Consider the following 21,865-nt stretch of genomic DNA (forward strand, 5'->3'; position numbering starts at 1 on the left):
TTTGGAGATGGAGATTTGTTATGTTTTATAAAAACCCCACCAAGAGAAGGTTAGTTATTGCTCCGTGATTGGTCCTAATTATAAATGAGAAGTTAATTCTCCAGGACCTCTGCACTGCTGCAATCCAGTTCCAGGGCAGAGCAAGAACATCACCAGGACAGAGCAAAAAGGCCCTGGGCATCGCCTTCTCCTCCCTGGCTCACAGCAGTGCTCAGCCCTGCACGCCTTGCAGTCCCTGGGCCCACTGCTCCTACAGGAACAGCAACGTGTCTATTAAAATCCTAGGTCAAAGAATACTCTGGATGACAGTGCCAAATTAAACAGTTTCTCACTCGTGCCCATCTCCTTCCTGATTTGGACTGGATGTACCAGCGTGAGAAAAAGTGTTATGAACTAACACGAATTTGGTTATATATTAGCTATACGAATATCTTTTTCGAACACACGCATGTCCTGGGCTGGCCACCAATCTACAGCAGCAATGAATTTGCAGCAGATTTTCCTTAAAAAGTGATTCCTTGAGCCACACCTACCTGGCAAGGGAGCAGTCGGTCCTTTGACCTGTGGGGAAGATGAAAAAAATATAGTATTAGAGAGAGGAACAGGAAAATACCTTTGGCTGCTTTGTAAAGCCACTTTGGGAAGGAGGGGAAGGAGAAGAGCCAGAGGCGGGGGGCTGGACGTGGCTGTCCCCTACCCAGGGGACCACCGGAGCCCGTCTTCCTCCACAGCTGCCCAGGAAATGCAGAAAGCAGCTCGGGCTGCCCGAGGACTCTTTGGAAAGTATTGTTTTTGAAAATTGGTTCCCTGCACACTCTAATTGTTGACTTCTCCTGCCAAAAAAAGCTGGGCTTGTCAACCTCTCCCTGCCTCCCCCCTTCCCAGGGGAATTGGTAGGGAGAGAGATTATACTTTATAAAGCCACTCAGCAAGATTGGAAGCATTCACAGATTTGTTAGCCCACAGACGAACGTGCTAGCATTAGGCTATTTTGGGAGGCAGACGTTTAATGATATTTTCCACAAACATATTTATAAAAACGTTCCATTAACTTGCATTGGGTTTGTGAGGAAGCAGCCAAGCTAACAACTACTGCTAACACAGGCAGCGTTTTAAAATAGCACAGCAAGGAGTAAGAGACAGAAAACTAGTATGTGCTTTTGGGAATTGTACCGGCCAGATCATCATCAGTGAAACCATACTGATTTTACAATAGCTGAAAATCCACCTTCCCCACAATGTCTTCCTGCTCCTGGGGAGACGGAAGAATGAAGGAGGGAAACGTCTAATTGCTGACGGCTGACAATTAGTTGAACGCATCTTGAAAGCTACTTTCCTCTCCGCACGTAAAGCCAAAACAGTGCATAATTTACATGAAAATGTTATTCTGAAGCAGAATTTCCAGCCATCTGTCCCGTTTCCATCATAGAATATTCATATATATAAATTACATGGCTGAGGCAACATCAAGGGGCTCCTACATTACAGTGACAAATGTGTACAGTAGGCAGGGACATAATTACTTGTAGATGGGAAGACTTGCTGCTATTTTTATTACTGGAACTTGTCATCTTTAGATTAAGGTAATTTGCAAGAGGACTAATAAATGTCATCTGAGAATGGGGCGAACAAGAATAAAAATCTTAAAAAAACCCGCAAACCTTCCAGGAACTGAAGACACGCAGCTGTATGCACGTTTTTCAGCAAAGCTTCTAAACATGCTCCTGGGACTTGTGAAAGGAATTTTATTTTCCCATTTCCCATTTAAGTGACATTTTATGAATAAGCCTAGGCAGGGTCCAAGTTCATACCATTAACCTGCTCGCTGGATTTTGGAGATGAAATGTACCTCACTCACTCAGCTCCTTTTGATCTCCCAGATGACGGGAGTGATTTTTTCAGAAAACTGCTGGAGCTCAGCCTGACATACACTGGGTCCCTTCACAGGGTGACTAAGAAAGCCCTGGTATTGCAAAGCAACCCCACAAAAACAGAAGCAGCCTTTAAACCTACACAGCAATATAGGAATCGTTTTTAATTTCCTCCTCTTTTCCCCCCCGCCACAGCTTGAGCTCAGTTCAAGGGGCAGGCAGGTTAAGAGGAAATAGGCCTCGGTATGCAGAGGTCAGCTATGATCCAGGAATGTGATTAGTCACAGGGGCAGCATGGGTGTCATTTGGAGATATTCAGAGGCAGAAGAAAAATACCCTAAGGACACAGATCTCTGGCTTCATCCACCCTCTTTACAGGGCAGATGGAGATGAGGAACCTGAACCAACAATGCATGACGAGGTGACAACGTTCTTCCTTACCTTGTAGGTTCAGGTCTGATAAACACGAAGCTCTTAATTACTGCAGCAATAACTATTTTATTTTTATAGTACATTTTTTAACTGAAAGGAAAGCGCTTAAAAGACCACATGCTGTTTAAGTTTTCATTCAGAAGATTTACACACCATAAACTGTGGGGAGTCCAGTTAAGTTACACAACAAAACACGAGCCCTTGCTCTGGCCTATAAACCCAGGAATGAGTTGAGCCGTTTTTTGCCCTGACATTTAGGCCGTTAAACCTCCTCTGCAAACACGAGGCAGACAGGTTTCTATGGAAACTTGGATGCATAGTTTCAGCGTGTTTGGCCAACAGGATTTGCCCATACCATGAAGGGAAAGAAATCTTCCTTTGTTCTGACACTAATAGCAAATGCATATTCAAGTCTGGCCGCTGCCCCTTGCCTCATGCTCTGCAGATAGGCAATATATCCTACATGCTCTGAAAGTTGTTTGTTATGCTCCCTACAAAAGCCCATGCTCACACATGTTACCTTGGTCTGGACTGAACCACAGAGGCGAGAAGCAGCTCATCTGCCATGCAAATGAAACTTCTGAGCAGCCTAATGAGGCAATGCTTCTAAACTACTCAGTAACCCGTAAATCACAAGGTTCACCCCAATACAGACTATCAGGAGTATGGGGAGGGGACAGGATGAACGAGCGGGCATCCACTTCATGTTAACAAACAAGCGATGTGCATTAGTGACTCATTAAGCATTTTCCGTTCGCCATTCATCAAGCAGCCATGTAGGTCATTTGGCTTCTCCATCATGCAGATTGGAAAAAAATAAATTCATAAAACATGAACGTGTCCACTTTGCACCAGTAATCCAAGGCAGTTGTGCTCAGCTGACTAATGCATCAAGCACACCAGCCTGGCTAGCAGGGGCAAGAAGGTCCCAGACTTACTTTCTCCCAGGGTCTTCTGAAGAAGGTCGTGCTTGGCCTGGAGCTTTGTTATCAGGTTCCTGCCCTCCAGATATTCTTTCATTTTCTGTGAAAGTGGAAAAAAGCAAGATCAGGAGAGGACAGTGGATTTCTTTGATAGCATCTTTAGGTTACTGGATTCTGAACATAACACCAAATACTGAATTGCATCAGAATTTATACAGCACAAAGGAGGCACTAACCCCCCTGGTTTACACGCCTCGCAAATATGAAGCTCGGTCCATACATATCTGCAGAGTAATTTCTATTGTTGCACTGTGCAATCAGCTGCATGTTTGGCATCTCTCAGACATCTGAGAAGCTGTCAAGCATCTCCTCTTCAGACAGGGCGCAGTGGAAATGCACTTCCCTCCCGTGTCACAGCCAGCTGAATGAGCAATCTGTTTTAACAAACTAAAAGGCTGCTACTGTGCTTATTCTCTCACTTAACCTCTCTCACCCCACTTTACTTGTCAAATACTGCGTCTGCCTCCACTCTGGATGATACACAGGGCTGGGTGGGGGAAATGGGACACAACAAATAAAGATATTATTTACATTCAGATTTGTTCTCTCGGTGAAATATTATACAATCATACAGTCATTTTTCCCACTTGTTTCTGATTTTTCACAGCTCTGCAAATGCTATTTTTACAGCTCTTTCATCTCTTTTGCAGCTCAGAACAGCATTATTTATCTTCACTGTGCTGCAGCACACAAACTACTCCGTTGCACAGTAGCCGGCCACATTATAATTAGGATATGTTTACACTCAAAAGTACATGAATAGCACAGAATTCTGCAAATACCACAGACCACTCTTTAGAAATATGAGATATTTTTAAAAATCGAGCTAGGAAAACGAATACAGAGAAAGGATTTCCATTTAATAATGCAAGATTCTGTTCCTGTCTTATGCTTTCCCAATTCTATTCACTTCCTCCCAGTTCTGGCCTGGTATTGCCGAACTGGGCTGCAAATCCTTAAGGTAAAAAATGGCATTTTAACTATGAGAGTGCCCTGGACCATGCTTGTCCTATGCAGGCTGTAAGAATGGCAGCCTATGTGTAGGATAGACAGAATCAAGGAGCACTATGAACAGATACTGAGAAATATTGATGGGGGGAACCTTCCAGGGGCTAGTCTAGTTTCCATCGTGGGCTCCCCAGCAGTCATGTGTACCAACAAGAAAGACGAAAATGACTTAGCTGGGGCTTTAATTAACTGCTGAAGCCTGTGGTTTATGTCCCTTTGGTTGATAAAGCTGGAACACAAATTTCACAAGAATTAAGTCCCTTTGGGGAGTCTCAGCACTTCCTGCTTCCTACACTAAAACTTCAATTTTTTTTTTTGTTGTTCTAGAAGAACACAGGAAGCGTGATCACTGTGGAAAAAAAATATCACTTTTTAGAATTTCTCTGTAGAAGCTGTTTGCCAAGCCCTATGTGTTTTTCCTTAACCGGTTAAATTTTTATGTCAATTTTGACTTAAGAAAACGTGACAAGAGTAAGCTGCAAAAATAACCTGAGAATTTGAAGCGGGGATTTGAGGATAAATCTGACTGTGGAAGGTGCCGAGCGCCCTGTCTCAAAGCCAAGCTCAGGCGAAGAGATGGAAGCACTGGGAGGCTCTTCTCAAAATAGCTCCAGCAGATGCTTAAAAATCTGCAAAGCAACCTGATTTGGAGAAGAGCTGAGCTTCCTTTCGAAGCAGATATAAAACCTGGGACTGCCTTCTGCTGCCTGGGGGCCACGGTTTGGGCCAGAGAGGGCAGGTTTGGATTCCCTGCCTGGGGCTCAGCGACCCGTGGCATGTGTGGCCGCTCCTCCGCCTGCTCAGGCTCTGACGCATTTGCGGCAGTCGCATTGAGAACATCGCCTGCCTATGGAGGAGCAGCAGGAATTGGTTTTCAAGGGAAAAAGGGAGGGTTCCTTTCAATTAAGAACACATATTTCCTCTGTTCTTTATACTTCCTCATGCTTAACATTCTGTACCCTGCCAGCTAGCAGTACACTGATGAAAAAAATAAGTAATTTCAAAATAAGGCTTCAGGCTTTTTGTCAAATGAATTACGAAGATCCACTAGCATTCAGTTCATGGCTTAATGCAAAAAAAAAGTCAAAAGAAATCAAAAGACTGAAGAATTCAGGATTTCATTTCTGACAGTACTGCTGGAGTCGACGAAGTACGATCAGATAAGGCAGGAGAAGCACCCTCAAGCCACATTATTTCCACATTGTAAAGAAGAAAGAGGTGAAGATCTGCTGTTAGCTAGAGATGGTGAGTGCTTTGTACCCGCCACCTCCTCAGAAGCGTACAACTGTCACCCCTTCCAAGCCCAAACTCATTTCAGGATTTCTCAGCAAGACCAAGTGGGCAGGTGGAACGCACAACGAAGCCACACGCAAACTAGGCCTTATCTTCCTTGCAGGAAGTCACGCTTTGGGGGCTATACAGGAAAACAGTTTCTGTCGCTGTCCCACGTCCCTGCCTGCCTCCAGCCCCGAAAGCTGCGCAGCTCCCTCGGCCCAGCCCAGGCACTCGGTTCAGGGCGTGGGGGAATCGGAGCCAGCGGCTGAACGTGGGAGCAGTGGCACGGTGACAGAAGCAGGGTGACATTTCTGTCAGATTGACTAGCAGGGGAATTTTGTGTAATACTTCCTCACGTCTTAAGGGTTAGGTAATAATAAATTTATATTCATTTTTAAGGCACTTCACAGAACGAGTATTGTACCGGGTTTTAATATTTCTAGAGGAAAAAAAAAAACCAACATCTCAGCTGAGAACTAAAATCATCCCTGGCTTCGGAGGTAAGGAGAATCAAATCTTTCATTCTCCTGTTCACCTCCTGGGTAGGGTGGGGAGCCCCGCGGAGCATTGTGGCGCGGCCGCAGGAGGCAGCAGGGCTGCAGCACGCTGCCAGGCGCTGAGGATGTGTCCCCGACCTCCAGCTCCCTGCTGCATCCCCGCTGTGGCTATCTGTGATAGCTCAGCACGCAGTCAGTCATCCTTCCTGCTTTCCACCAGCACAGGGAGGTTTAGGCGTCTACTCTGCATACAAATCTTCCTTCAGAGCTCTGACAACAGAGCTGCCTCAGCACAAGTGCGCAATGATGAGCCTCTAGCACGCAGATGCTGCAGTCTGTGCTTCAATTCAGTGCCCACGATGGCACCGCCGCATTCACCTAGGAGCCCTGCCCAACGAGCAGTACAGCACAGGGCACTTCCAGCTGGGGCTACATCACAGCATGGAGCGTTCTTTCAAACCAGGATTTCCCTTTTTACTTCATATTCCCCAGCAGGTAGCATAGCATGCATGCACTGCTCGTGCACTGTGGTTTTCTCACTGCACAAAGAAAGCCTCGCCCCTGTCGCTGCTCAGCTCTGCCTCTGCTCTCGTTTATACTCATCCGAGCATCTTCTCGCATGCTGCAGTAACTGCTCCCTGCAGATCCACGGCCTGAAACCCATAAAAGGGATATTTGCAAGTCTGCCCAACAGCAGAGGAATCAGGTGCCTGAGCAGGGTGGCTAAAGCGGCCTTTGGTGGAACAGCTTTGCTCCGCTGATGGCTCTTTTCCTGCACCCTGCAGCCCCGCTGCGGCTCCAGCGCCCAGCCCTCGGGGAGCAGGGCGCTAACACGACGAGATGCCAAAGCCACGGCCAGATACAGCCCTGGGCTTGTCTCCTGCCTGAACACATAATAGCCCCTCTCTAGGGAGGGATCACTTAGAGTTCAATTAAAAAATCATTTTTCTAGTTTCATAACCATGGGCAGGCTGGTCAATCCCTTCTTAATTGAATTGGTTTCTCCACCTACTATTCTCAGTTACCAGGTTCACCTTCTAGGGAGGCTTTTTGATTTCTTTTTTTTTTTTTTATTCAAGGCCTGACATACACTAGCTGACAGGTTTAATTTGCACAGAAACTTCAGAATTGGTAGTAAGCAACACGAATTTAGAAACGGAAATGTAGAGGGCAATAACTATAGCAAAGGATGCTCAAACCAAGATAAGAAGTATGATTTTCATCTTCTTTTGGAAAGATTTTTAAAACGGAAGAGAATTCAACAGTTTACCATAAATCTAAATTAGGAAAAACAAACATACAGTCTGGTATGAAATTCAATATAAAAAGCTCTTAGTGTTTTGTACAAATGCATTGGCTCAATTAAAAGCTTATTTGAACTACAGAAATTGTAAGAGGGTAATAAAGAAAGAGCTAAACATTCTTTTTGTTTATATTATGTTTGAAATTGATATTTACAAGCTATTAAGTTTTCTCTCAGATAATTCTTGTTTAGATGGAGGAGAAATCAAATTTTACACAATTTATCCACTCTAAGTTTGCAGCAACAGACGAATGTATCCCAATATATTTGTAAAGAATTCAAAGCACCTGTTTTGAAAACCTGATATGCTAACTCTGCTTGGCCAAAATCAATTACAGAAGCATTTTTGTAAGGTGATAGCATTATTTCGCTCTCTCCTGTGAGTATAATTCTAAAAACATTACACGTGCTCACACCACAAATTAACTCCTTACTGTGAAATAGAACTGCTCTGTCTCTTGCTGGTTGGCCCGTCTCTTGGCAATGCTCGGTTTGCTCATGAACGTTTCTGAGACTGTGGATTTAACAGATTCCATAGAGTTGCTGTACTGAAAGCAGTCTGAGACATCGAAGTCCTCTATTGTGACTATATCCTGGATTGTCTGGAGTGTAGCTTCCATGGTCTTCTTAACCTGTCCAGCAAGAGTAAGAGTGTATGAAAAAAAAGAAGATATGCTGCAAGTGGAAGAAAAAAATAGTTAATGGTACCCCAGAGTGTTTTACTAATAAACAAATATTACTTGTTTCATGTCCTGTGGGCCATAAAAGAGGTACTAGTTCTGCTCACTAACAGAACACCGTTTGTATGAACAAAGGGTTGGCAGCGCACTGAACGTGCCAGCAGTGTGAAAAGAGCTGGAATCCCACAGGCTGGGGTGAGAAAGAAGTAGGGAAATTTAACCTCAAAGCAAAGAGTGCTGGAGGAAAGATGTAAACATCTTACTTCTCTAATTACATCTACTGGGTATAAAAGAAACGTTAGATTACAAAAAGGCTTTGTCGTACTGCAATTGTTTTCTGAAGGCCAGAATCAACTAACTAAACATTAAGAGTTTGCAAGTTTTGCCCAAGGATTAAAAATTCTTGAACAGAAGTGCAGATGAGGCATTTTGACATGTTCATAAACAAACGCCATTGATCTGCTCTTCTCACCCTAGATGACCAATTAAACAAAAAATATCTCTTGCTTTTGGTTATGCAAATTCACCATCTTCACTTCGAAACATTACATTCACCTCTTTCTCGTAACTATCCAAATACAACTTTTGCAACAAAGCCAGTCCTAGCAATTTAAGGATGGGGAAAAGAGAAAGGTGCACGTCTTTTAGGGGCTCCTCTGCGTGCACTCAGCTTTCATGCAAAATCACAACCTAACATACTGCTGGCCTCAGCTGCCTTATTCTTGAATTTTATCACAAGTCTTCATAAAAGAAGATCACAGCAACTCCATTCTTTCTTAATTAGTCCCCACTGCCCTGTGGAGGCAGTAAAAGGCTTGTTGATTTGGGTTGATTAGCTCACCTCTTCATTTTCAATCTTTAGCGTAGATAACCTGGACTGCAGCTGCTGGCACCTTTGCACTAACTCGCTCTGCACTGGCTGTTGGGCACACAGCTGGGACTCCTGGAAAAGAAAAAACAGCACCATTTTTAGGAAAAAAAATGTAATCAAGAACAGTTTAATTACTTCATTATTATTATACACAAACATCATCTAAAATGCCTCATTTTAAATCTTTACTAATTCTGGATTTCAATCAGTAAAAAGGAATGTATTTGACTAAATTCTAGTCCACTTCTTGATTGTCCTTAAAAGTGAATGAAAGAGAGAGAATGTGTACATCTCAAAAGATCTAGAAAAAATTACGTGCTTTTACTGATGCAAGGTAGTCATATCTTCTGGAAGTCTGAGGGTGCTTTATCACAGTGATTAGGCTAAATCACACTCTAAAACCCCAAGGAGAAGTGAGTGTGCTTGTATCACATCGAGAAGAACTTGCTGCTATTAGCCAAGCATCCTGGGGCACAGCAAGCTCAGCATGTTTAGCTGAACTACCTGTACCTACAGGAACAGGTAGAACTCACTATTTAATGAATTCAGAGGAATTTAAATAGAAAAGAATAGGTTGGGCACTTGTCGAAAATGCTAGAACAGTGGGTTGCCCTGTGCTGTTAATAATTAGCTGTCCTACACAGCACGAGGTAGCTTTCCTTCCGGATTTTTTTAAAGGAAAACATTGATTTCATTGTATACGGCTACTTTTAAAGACAGACATTGCTGGAGTTTTATCATGCACATATACAATCACATATTCAATCTGGTATAAGCAGAACCATTTCAACAAGTCTATCAGCCTGCATTTATAAACATTAATTCGGCCTTGAGAAGAAATAAGTGAAATAAGATAAATGACTCAGCGAACGTGAGCAGTTTAACTGAACGACAGTCTGCAGGTAATTTTTTCTTCCTACTATCTTACAGGATACTACCACTGTGCAGAAAAAACAAGAAATGTCATTTGCAGTCTAAGGGATTCACTTAAGAATGCCAGGACAAAGAGGAGCCTTAAGCAGTGACTGTATTTCTTAGAACAAAAGAATGGGTAGCTGCAAGAGACAATCCTTGCAGTTTTTCTTGAATCTTCGGGACAATAATCTAGAAAACCAACTAACTGACCCAAATTAATACACTGTACTTGTGTCCCTATTCAGATTTGTGAACTGGTTTCAATTTCTGTGATTTAAATGGTTCCCAGCCATGTAACTGCTATCTTGGTAAACCTACCAAGAGAGAGATTCTCTTTGCGAAAAGTAAAAATCCTGTCTGCGTTGCCCAACTTTACCTATACTACTTTAATGTTTTAACCCAAACTAGCTGTCTTCCTTCATCTTTGTGACAACAGTATTAGAAAAACTAAACAGCTCAATGCATTGACACAGATGAGACCAACAAAAGCTGGTTTCTGAAGTGTGAAATGAGTATCTTTCAGATCACACTTCACATCTCTAACTTCAGAGTCTGTCTCAGAGTGCAGGAGTTAACGGTGGCTTGAACGAGAGGCTAAAACATTGTTCCCTATCTAAATTTAGTATTATGCCTAATTAAGCATTTCTGTCTTCAGTAGCTTTGCTAATCAAGAAGTGAGAGTCACTTGTACTCAGACATCCATACAATGAGCCACTGCTTACTCTTCCTATCAGCTCCCTTTTCTAAGGATCCCTCCTAGCTCCCAAAAATAGAGGCAAACAGGTGGCCTTTTAGCTGGTCCATCTATCAAAGACGAAGGAAGTGCAGAGAGGAAGCTGCAAGTGTTTACAGAGCTAGAGCCAGAGGACGACCGTAAACTGACCATATCACCCATATGCGGCTGAAACTCGAACTTCATGGGCGGACAGAAGACATTGTTGTACATCTCCATCAGGCGCTGCTTATCACTGTTGGCATCCAGGTTCTCAACGGCATTTTCGATGGCATCCAGACCCTCGTGCTTTGACTGCTCCAGGTTTAACTCAGCAGACAAGAACGTCCTGAGAGCCCTGTTGAGGCTAGCGTGGTACCCCAGGTCACAACACTGCTGGAAAAACACACACAATTCCATATGAATAAGTGAAGACATTCTGAAATGAAAGTTAAAATGTTTCTAGAAGGCTAGACGTTATATAAGTGGTAAGTCATGGTTGCTTTCTCTTCTAGGTACCGAGCAGTCTCCCATCTCACTGATTGCAGAGACATCTCGATAAGGGATCCTTGAAGTCGTCCCTAAGCAGAACTCAGCCTATAATTTCATACAAATTTCTGTATCATGTTACGATTTGCCTCCAAGAAAAGTATTACTTTTCCAACGTAAAGTATTATAACAGTTTGGGGAGTTGTCATGGAGTACCAGAGACCTCCTTTCATTCTGTTTAGAAAAAAAAAAAAGCACCTTAAAAGTGGGCATGTTCAATGGTATAACAGTGTATTTCTTTAAATTCTGATTTTTCTTTCAGGGGCATTGATTCCCATTGAAAGCACTCCAAAATCCTTCAATAAAATTATTCTAAATAAAACAATACACTGAAGTATTATCGGGAGAAACAAGCCACAGGATTTGGATCATCTGCAAAGATTAATCTACGTGTGAATTATTCCACTCAATTTTCTGTAAGGGTAGAGAAAACTGCTTAATTCAGTGTACTTCAGGAAGCAAGAACACGACCTGTACAGTCACAGACATAAAGAACAGAGCCATCCAAAAAGCTAGCAGCGACTGGCTGGGGTGACTTCATTGCTGGGGTGAAACAGAAGAGCAAAAACTTTCAAGCATAAAGTGGTCACGGTCAAGAATTTCCTGGCTACTACCGACATGAGGATGATGTCACTGCAAGACAATCAGGCAGCTTCATCTCCACTGTGGCTGCACAGCCAAGTATTAAAGTACCAGAAGGGAGAAAGGCACTTTTCATTAGCTGATCAGAAACAGCCTGAATTTTTCAGGCATCTAATAAAGTGAGCGAGAAAGGAGCCCACCTTCTTGGAATTACAAACAAGATTACATATGCTAGGAGAATATCCAAAAAGAAAGAAAGAGACCATCTGCTTGATTGCTGTGCTGCTCTGTAAGCAAAATTCACATGAAATCTCCTCCTCACCCATCATTTGGGTCTCATCACTGTCATTGTGTGTAAACGCGGGGGAAAAAAAAAAAAAAGAGAGAGAAAAAGGAGAAAAAGGAGGGGTGGAGGGAGAGAGAAGAGAGCGCCTGACTAGCGGACCATCCCCTGCTCTCCCTGAATTTGTCTCCAAGCACTGCTAGATGCCTGGCTCCTGTGCCAACGCGCTGTGGCAGGTGTGGAGCCTTGTAAAAAGAGCAGCGCTTGCTGGTTAGACTGGAGGCAGAGAATTAAAGGACACTGCATTCAATCAGAAAGAACAAACAGCAGCCAAAAACACAAAAGAGTTGATTGAGAATTTGCACGTGTGGAGGCAGTCTTGGATAAACAGCCTTTCAAAGCCACTGGCTTTGGCACGCGCAGGATAATGCCACCCTCCGCAATAATCCAAAGAAAGCCAGTCCGAGTTGGGCCAACAGGCCAGCCATGATTGGAATCAGCTCAGACTGAAGAGGAGCAGCCTCTCGTTTCTCCCTGCTGCTGTGACCGAACTGTTGTATACCCCCACGGAGAGACACGCTTTCCTCCCTGCTCTCGCTCGCATCGGGAAGGAGAGCGGCTCTGCTGCACGAGGAGTTCACTGGTGGGACCGGAAAGTCAAATGAGACTCAATATTTTATAGCCCACCTCACTGAGCAGCAGGACTACATTAAGATGCCAAAGTATTTTAGCTTTATTTTATTGAAGCTAGTGACAGAAAACATTTTTCAGCCCACTCCCCCACTTTAACATTTTTAAAAGTCCAGCACACTCATTTATAAACCTATCAGTCTTGCCATCCCTTTTCTGGGTTATATAAATGTTTGATGGAATCGCTCTCCAAGGAAATCAATTTTTTATAAGAATTTAATGATAACTCATTCAAATTCACTTCCCAACATGACAGCTGATTAACCCTTTGCCAGTTAGAGGTTTTCAAACAGGCACCAAATTGGAAAGGGAAGTAGGAGATCCCGGAGAAAACGGCACTAATACACTCATTCCTAGAAGAGTAAAGTGAGCTCCAGGACTCATACCTACCCATGCATTTTTAAAAAAAGATCTGTCCTAGTGACCCTTCCATAAATATGAGATACTCGTTTACACAAGCTTCCCCATTACTGTAATATTGCATTAGCATCAAAGAACTGCCTCTGTCCCCAAAGTCAGGGAACTCAAAACTACTGGGCTATGTCAGTTTATTGCTCTTAACACACAATGAAGATATAACTCACTGTTATCCTTCCACAGACACTAGAACACAACGTGCTGTACAAATCTGACCAGTTTAAAGGCATTTGGCCTAACAGGATTTATAAGTAAGTCTGAAGATTGCTTTTATATTATATTTCAAGCTGCAATATCAAACGATTAGATCAAGGAAAAGAATTAAGATCTGACTTAAAAATTGCATTTTTATTTAAGTCAGATGGTTCAGATAGCCATCAACGGTTATCATTGTTAATTTTCAATCCTTCAGATCAAAGGCATTAGTAAATCTATATTCACTGTGTCTTAACGAGGAGATAACTGAATTACATACACTGTGCTCCCAGGTAAGTTCCGTATCTTTCCATGCCTTCTGTAAACAGAGCAGATAATGCTTTTCTTTTAAAGATTTTGAGAATTTGCAACATTCTGATATATCAAATGCTTCAGGGAATGCAAGGGAGTTAATGGACACAGACTCAGAGTCACGATGGCCGCTGTCGAGGAGCAACAAGAAATCAACATACCGCAGAGGCTTGGCTTCTGGTCCTGCACCACTGCCTACCATGCCCCAGACAGCCGAGAGCATTTAGTGAAGAGCACTTCACACTTCCTTCAAAGCTGGATAACCCCTATTTGTCAATGAACTACTTAAAAGATCTCAGGCCTGTATTAAAAATTGTTTGGGGTTTATGGAATCTAAATTGAGTTTTTACTATATGAGTCACAAAACTGTACTAAGGACAGTCTGTTAGCAGACAATTGAAACAAGCACATTTGCAATATTTGGGGGAGGAACTATGCATAGGATTTTCAAGAAAAACATTAAGACAAATTCCACTGATGTCAACGAGATGAATCCCCACCTTGTATGTGTTAGTACGAAGAATATAAAGTTATCATTGGCTAAAAAAGAACAAAAGCAAAAAAAATCCACCAGCAAAACAAAACAAGACGACACAATTCAAGCTGAGCCAATGTTAACCAAGAAAGGTCTTCCAAAGAGGGAGCAGGTATAAAGGAAACAGGTCTCTTTGGCACTGCAAAACATGACATTTTGAAATAACAGCATTTTTCAAGCCACCTAACAAAGGCAATCCTGACCTCCAAAGGACAGATTTTAAATATCTAAATGCCTAATAAGTACCTAGGTGTACTTCATGTGATTTTATGATTAGCTGAATAAATGTATTATATATAACGTTAGGTAATGTAACGGCTGACTGAGTAACAGTGATCCAAGTGACCTTTATTGCCTGTGACTAGACACACTTCTGTTAGCTACTTGCCCACCTACAAAGAAAGTTCCCTTCAGGCTTTAGAACCGAGTGTTTTTAGTAGTGACTGCAGTGGGCTTTCCTTGGCAAACAGAATGAGATCAAGCAGCAGTCAGTGACCCAGACACAACATGTTCACTGCATTTGGTACTCTAGTTCTGCACACTGAAGTGGAATAGTTACGTATTTGTCGGAAATGCTGGGATTCCTAGCAGGCTTTCAAGAGTTTTCAAAGAGGAGAGATTCTTTTTTTCTTTTTCCTTTCCCTTTTTTTTTTTTCTTTGCATTTTACCAAGAGTAGAATTGAGGTTCCTGGAATACTGGGGTCTTTCATTCAGCTACAAAACAGAGTTTGTAGGCAGCTGGGGAACAAGCTCCCTCTGCCTTCTGCTCCGTCACCCTGCTTGTGCAGAGAGCATTCTAAGGAAAAGGGGCTAATTTCTGTAGACAGTTTATTTCTTTGTTCCTCTGCAGAGAGGGACAGGCAAACTGCAGAGTGGCTAGCAGCAGAACTTCCATCATTTTTGACACTCTTCTGACACCTTTCAGAACTGGTCTCACAAAGTGCTCTGCAGTCCCAATGACAGAAAAATGCATCATGTTACTGTAGAGCTGGTGGGTGGGGGTATCAGAGAACGGAAGGTCTGAAAAGCAGGGAGATCCATTCCTCCTGTAAAGTATGCTACCAGAAACATTAACCTTGAAATGCATGGATTTTTTTTTGAAAACCAGTTAAAATCAGCTTCAGAAAACACTTCTGTCCTTGACTTCTTTTACCAACTGGTATACTGATTTTACAGTTAACATTCTCCTTTTTTAAAATGTGCTTTTGAGTTGAGGGTTTGCTTAAAATAGTAAATAGAAAATGTCAAGCAACAGCGTGATACTGAAACCGTTTCATTTTAACTAAGCAACTCTTCCTTCTACAAGTTTCAATGCCAGGTTTATTGTGCAAGCTTCTATCTGTGTAACAGACTGAGTGTGACATCTAAGAAAAGCTCACTTAGCAGATTAATGACAGATCATCATACTGTTGTTACTCTCCAGGCTGCCATCACTCCACAGCTGTAGAGTTGTTGCCAGTTGTGCTGGTGTGTAAGATGTTGGAGAAGGAAAGGCAGGTGTGAGGGTTAATGGCAATGATATTCATTGCGAGCACCCGAGCAGCAGCACTTACATCAATGAGATCAGACAGGTCGTGAATGTAATACTTGAATACAGACGCATTGGTGGCTTCCAGAGCAAGCAGATACTCGTTTCTTGCCTTAATAGCCTTCAGTCTATTTTCTGTGTATTTCGCTTGGCGCTAAAAGAGAAACCAAAACCAGAGCATGTTTTAAAAAGAGGTGCAGCAGCAAGAACAGCATTTTTAGAAACACCAATCAGAGTACACTGAATGAACCTCACCCTGCTCACACAGTTCTAGTTCACTTGGACTCCAGTTTCACCAGGACTCAGAAACTTAGAATTTAGATCAATTATTTAGAAGTAATTAAGCATTGCTATACAAGACAGCTTTGCATTTAAAGCCTTATCTGAAAACAGAGTCTGGGGTTGGGGAAGAATGAAGGAACAAGGTGAGTTTATCAGGTCGCAAGGTGCCTTACAAAACGCGCAGCTTTGGTTAACCTCCACACCTTCAGCAGTAACTGTACCTCTGAGCACTGTCAAAATAAGTCACAGCACAAACCTTAGCCCAACCGTGCTAGTAGGTCCCAAAGCAAGACCTGACCATGTAGCCCACAGTCAATACCAGCTCTACCCATAGCTCATCTGTTCCTGCTGGCTCTTGACTCTTCATTATGGCCCAGCTCCAACACTAGAGAGCAGCTGCTGGAAGCCCATAGGTAGCCTGCAGGCTGCCACAGGCACCCCACCTCTTCGGAGCCCAAATCAATCCAAAACCAACACTGCACCTTCTATTGGCTTGAACCTTAGCACTGAGCTACCTACCTGACTGACCAATTGCAAGGCAACCGGTTCTGCCTATGAAGCCAGTCTGGGACTGCACGCCTCCCTGTACCACAGGGAGGTCAGACATTAAGCTGGCATGAAACATTAAACAAAAGATCTGGCCCAAAATCTTGTACTCTGTACAAGAAAAAAAACATGTTAATCATGACTTCCAAGAAAGCAGATGTTACTTTCATACTCCAACCTTGTTTTAGTTTTTGTGACATGACTGCAAAACCTAGGACAATATAAATGGATATTCAATTATCCTCAAACAAACCTGGTGCTAGCTTTTGCCTTTCCTAAACCTGAATATTTAAAACTTGCACAAAAAATGAGACTTGTGTTTGAATGTCACAAAGGATGGAACTAGTCAGTTCCTGTGCTGAGCTACTACAAAGGGCTCCTCCTCAAGCACTTCACACAAGCAGCAGCAGGACTAGGAAGTACCTTCTCCTTCATTTTCTCTATTTTCTTGACAGAACTTCGTCGAACGTGTTTTTCTTCAAACTTGACGTTGGAAGTTGAGTCAGGGGAGCGTGGCGTCTGCTTGTCCTCTTGTTTCACTGACTTCCCAATCTGCTTTTCTTCCTGCTTCTCTGCCTCTTTCAGTTTGCTCTGGGCACTGATGCTGTCAGCGTTGTACATATGGTAGGTTTTCATAACCTGCAAAAGATGATACACAAGAGTTGTAGAGCATCACATTTGATTTGCTGAGGGAGAAATGAGCTTACCTAACCTGTAGAACTAATCAGGCATACAGAATTTTTTCCTTCCCATGTTACCTGCATTGCCAAGTCTCAGGGCAGAACAGTTACAGCTGTATCTGGAAAGCTCACAAGCTTGGAAGGAGGAAAAAATCCAAAGAAAGAAGTCACATGCTACAAGAAAAGAACATTTTTTGAATTTGGCCAATAAACTCCCCCAAATTAAGTTTGTTTAACTATTTCAAATGGCTGTCCATCACGTTTATATTAAATGCAAGGTACCATACTAACTAGCTGGTCACTGCCCAAGGGTCTTTGCAAGTCAGATCTGGTCGCTGGTTGGGAGTTAGAAGCATTCAAACTGGCAAAATACTCAGGGAAATTTCACATGTCAAAAAGAGCACGACAAAAGACATGAAAGTCTCTCAACACAAATTTGAAATCAAAGTGGATTATTTCGCAGCTGCTTCTTTGTTTAGTTTTGGCATGCGCCTTCTTGTACAGTCCAATAAAGGAGTCATAAAACCCAAAAAGAGAGACTAAATTCAGCCACCTTACTATTCAAAGCGAATTACATGCCAAGGCTCGAAAATGATAGCTTTTCATCACCAGGTACAGTTTCAGAAGGGATGCTATCAGTCTTTCCTCCAGATGAATCAGTCATTTAAACACCACAAGACTCAAGGAACTGTATGCAAATCAAGTCTGAACATAATTGCTGCCAAAGCAACTCTGGTTCAATTTGTTTAAATCAAATTTGATATGAAAAAGCACTTCTCATTTTATCTATTTTTTTTAGATAATTTTTTTGTGTGTCTCCTTCTGCTCAGGGAGACCTGGATCTTGTAATAAATGGACAACTTTTATTATATATACAACTTTTATTATATATCTTATTTAGTAAATAAATAGGGCCAGATAAATATGCCCTAAGACAAAACCAAAATGCATTTGTCTGAGAGGATATTCACATCTAGTTTTGTGTTAAGAAAACAGAACAAAAAAGAAAGGGCATAACATATGAAGTGACATTTTTATCCACAATTACAAGGCAATTCACTTCACACATGGACACCAAAGGAAGCATTTCTGATGTCATTTTGAAAGAGTGCCAAGAACTGCACAGTTACATAAAGACACCCCAAAGTTTCAGCTTCACTAAAGATCCCACTTGGAAATAATTCATTTTAGATGAAAACCCATTTATACCTCTACTACCTTAGCTTGAACTGTACCATAATTTTACGTAAGTAGGATGCATGCTCTCTCTCCATGCAGCGATCAGGAGAGATTCTCAGATACAAAGAGACGTTGTATTTAAACATGAAAGAGAATGTGAATGCAGCCAGTATTAAAGAGACTTCCTGAATAATTTACACACGCACTTGCAGCTACTGCATATGCTTAGACTATAAAGCAGGCATTTATAATAATAGATGCAAAGTACTTTCTTTTCCTCTGTCACTGTAAGTAGAACTGGCGGAAAGCAAGAGAAGCAGGAAGAGAAATCCCAATTTTAATGATTTCATCCTGCTAACAGTGCCACATGGGCAGCCACAACCAGTGCCTGCCCCACGCTTGGCAGCGGGGTCCCTGTTGGGGTCAACAGCACAGGTAAGGGCTCACTGATTTCATGGACATCCATTTTGCCTGAAAACAGAGATGATGCCAATAGAACGAGATTGGCTTGTGGAAATGTTTCTAAAAGTACCAATAAAAGCTGTTCCAGAAGCCCCCAGTGATAGATTCCAGCAGGAATTACTTTTAATATGATTGATAGAAGTGGCTTTTCCAAATGAAAAGGAAATTTTTGGTGAAGGGACAATTTAAAATTTTACAGCAGAAGGAATGAATAAATTTCAAGTTCCTAGCTCTGACACAAGAGAAAAGTTCATATCCCATGTCCTTTTGTTTATCAAAGGCTGAATTCTGGAAGATTTTCCAAGGATAGAGAAATTAACGTGACTCAGTATTTGGCTCGATGATCTCTCAGAACAGGGCATACAGAAATGATCATACACGTCCACTAACCAGTCACCTCAGCAACTGCAGCGCCACGTGAACCTGGACTACAAATAAATCTCAGTTCCTGACAGTCTGTCTTTAGAGACAGCTCTACATTCTCCCTTAGGATCCCATCCAAACACGACTCAGAAGTTGAATCAGATTGTGCCCTCCAATAAAGAATAATTTCTAGAGTAGGCAGAGCTGATGGCAGGTACCGATACATTTACAAAGCCACCTTCATACCCCAAGTAAATTGTCTGCCTTTCAGGAACCTGAGCACAATGCACTTTGCCCACACTGCTGTAAAACAACTGCAGTGACAGCACATCGAACCACAGTTCAGCTTTAAAGTGCCTCCAGCTTCCACCACGCTGCCGCTTCCCAGTCCTCCTTGGCTTTCCTGCCGAGCAACACAAACCCTCTTTGCCCCCAGAGGAGGGTCAGCAAGACTAAACTGGACTCATAATCTCACTGTGACTGCCCGAAGTGACTTGAGAAACACCCCTGGATCATCTTTTGAAGGAGTGAAGGAAAGAACACGTACCTCGGTGTAACGACTCGGCGTGCCATTAAGGACAGACAAAAGACAAGACATTCTGAGCAACAAAACCATGAGCAGGTTCTGCTTCTAAAACACAACTAGCCAGCTCAGTAACAGCTGCTGAAAGGAAAAATTTAATCAAACAACAGGCTCTCCCATTCATCTATGCGAGAAGAAAAATCCCCAAGCAGCAAATGAACTTTCACGAACACATTCCTCTCTGTCCCAAGGCAATGCCTCTTTCCTGAGGTCTCCATTGGATAGACTGAGAAGCAAAAAGCACAGATGGAAGACTATTACTCTAAAGGGAGCTGTTTTGCTCAAAGAGTTGAGGAACAAATAAACACAGAGGGCTCCCTGCTGCTGAAGTTGTTTGCTGTCTTTTGCATGCTCGTTTCCAGAAATGGACCACACGAAACCACTACGCTTATCCAATTCAGGCATGGGGCAACCTGACCAAAGATTTTTAGTGCATTAGGAAATAATTCTAAGTATCTCTTACTCTTTTTAAAACCAACACTGCAGCTAGTAGCAGGTGTGTGTTAAGGTGAGATCTTTGGCAAGTGAAGCCAACACCTATAGAGCTGAAACAATATAAAGGCAGAATGAAAAAGTGAGATTTATGGAGCTATATAGACTGGTGTACACAGGGTGCCTCAAATCACAAAGGCTGCAGGCATTTATCAGTCTTGACGCTTAGTCTGTGCTGTAACAGCAGGCTGGGAGAAGTCAAACACTTCTTCCTTCTGTCTGAAACGATGCCAAGAAGTCAGTTTGATTTACCGTGTAGAGTTCATTCAGGACCTTCATCAAGTCTTCCTGGAGCTGCAATCCCACTTCCTTACTCTGCAACAAAAACAGAGAAATGAAAGTTAATTGGGGAAGATGGCAAAAAGGCGGAGGAAGTGAACATGCTCTGCATCCACAAATAATCTAGGCTCAATTAAGCACCACTATTTATGCTAGCAAATCCACTAACTGCTCTGCCCAGAGCCACTTACGGCCCAATTGCGCAAACAATATTAATAAATTGAAATGTTATATGTGCACAGCCAGAAAAGCCTTTCAGTATGGAGGCAGGGAAATTTCCAAAGAACGTGAGATTTTTGTCACCAGGTCTGGAAACACCTAGATTTTCTGATCTTAGCAGGATTGGGTACGGCTGAATGTAGGACAGCTTGGTATGCACTAGAATATGAAAGGTGAAGAAATGCAGTATAGGAAAGCCATCAGGAACGAACACCCTTCACTTATCATCACAAAAGAGGCAATACTTCAATTTTGCTGGTGTAAGGCGATTCCTTGACAAAGCCAGACTCCATGGGGCTGCGAGGACAAGCCAGCCACCACCTCCTTTACACTCACATCTGCAGTACTGCTGCTACGCTTTCCTTTGACCCTGCATCTCACTCGCAGCCCTGCTGCCCCTCTGGTCCTTACCCTTGTCGCTCAACCACACGCCCATCACGAGCTGGCAGTGCCAACCCATCACAAAACTGGCTCTCTACAAAATGGGGGTTCTCAGACTGGGGCTGGCAAGCATTAAAATATTTAGAGATGCATCCAGGAGGGAGACCTTGTTGCAGTGTCCTCCAGCTCAGAGCCCCCAGTCTTTATTTGAGAGCAATGTTAAAACGTATTTAGTTGTTTTAAATGACAAGGACTGCAATACAAAACAATTTAACCATATCAATATAAATGACGCAGTCCCAGGGGACACCCGCATTAGTGAGATGTGCAGTTAAACCTCAGGCTGTACGATTCAAACTTGTTCACTAAAACGTTAGAAAAAAAAAGAAACTTGCAGATGGACGTGACTGGCTGTCAAAGCTGGCTGACACCTGAACTAGCTTGCAACCAAGTGTCAGATTTTAAAAATATATTCACTTATTTAAACTCCCTGCTAGGTAACGAGCAGCCAACATCTCTGCATTGCAGTTGGACACAAGTGTGCGGAGAGCTGGCGCTGGCAAACGTTTGGCTTCAGCTAAATCCACAAACAAGGAACAGACAAGCTTCTGGTTTTCCAATAAAGACAACTGAAATGCCCGAAGAGTCATATCCCTAATTACTGGAGGATGGCACCTCTGTATGCAAAGCCCTCTTTGAAGAGCCTGCATGCAAAGAAGGGCGAAGCAGCTTCCTTGTGAGTTCCATGGCACTATTCATCT

At 42.7% G+C, this 21,865-nt stretch overlaps 1 protein-coding gene across 8 annotated transcripts in view; it reads right to left on the minus strand.

Annotated features, from left to right (window-relative positions):
• Positions 1 to 21,865, minus strand: part of SRGAP2 (SLIT-ROBO Rho GTPase activating protein 2) — a 106,219-nt gene that overhangs the window by 28,069 nt on the left and 56,285 nt on the right. For 5 of the 8 annotated variants that reach the window (XM_050715386.1, XM_035561320.1, XM_035561323.2 and 2 more), the window contains 8 exons: positions 20,478 to 20,540; positions 16,890 to 17,105; positions 15,664 to 15,792; positions 10,719 to 10,943; positions 8,891 to 8,992; positions 7,804 to 8,001; positions 3,242 to 3,326; positions 534 to 561 (listed from right to left, as the gene is read on the minus strand). In XM_050715386.1, the coding sequence (XP_050571343.1) occupies positions 534 to 561; positions 3,242 to 3,326; positions 7,804 to 8,001; positions 8,891 to 8,992; positions 10,719 to 10,943; positions 15,664 to 15,792; positions 16,890 to 17,105; positions 20,478 to 20,540 (1,046 nt within the window). The remainder of the gene's footprint in view (positions 1 to 533; positions 562 to 3,241; positions 3,327 to 7,803; positions 8,002 to 8,890; positions 8,993 to 10,718; positions 10,944 to 15,663; positions 15,793 to 16,889; positions 17,106 to 20,477; positions 20,541 to 21,865) is intronic. The other 3 variants (XM_035561321.2, XM_035561322.1, XM_050715389.1) reach the window with 1 other exon arrangement.

Source organism: Cygnus atratus, chromosome 24 (genome assembly GCF_013377495.2).
Source record: "Cygnus atratus isolate AKBS03 ecotype Queensland, Australia chromosome 24, CAtr_DNAZoo_HiC_assembly, whole genome shotgun sequence".
In the NCBI taxonomy this organism is placed as follows: Eukaryota; Metazoa; Chordata; class Aves; order Anseriformes; family Anatidae; genus Cygnus; species Cygnus atratus.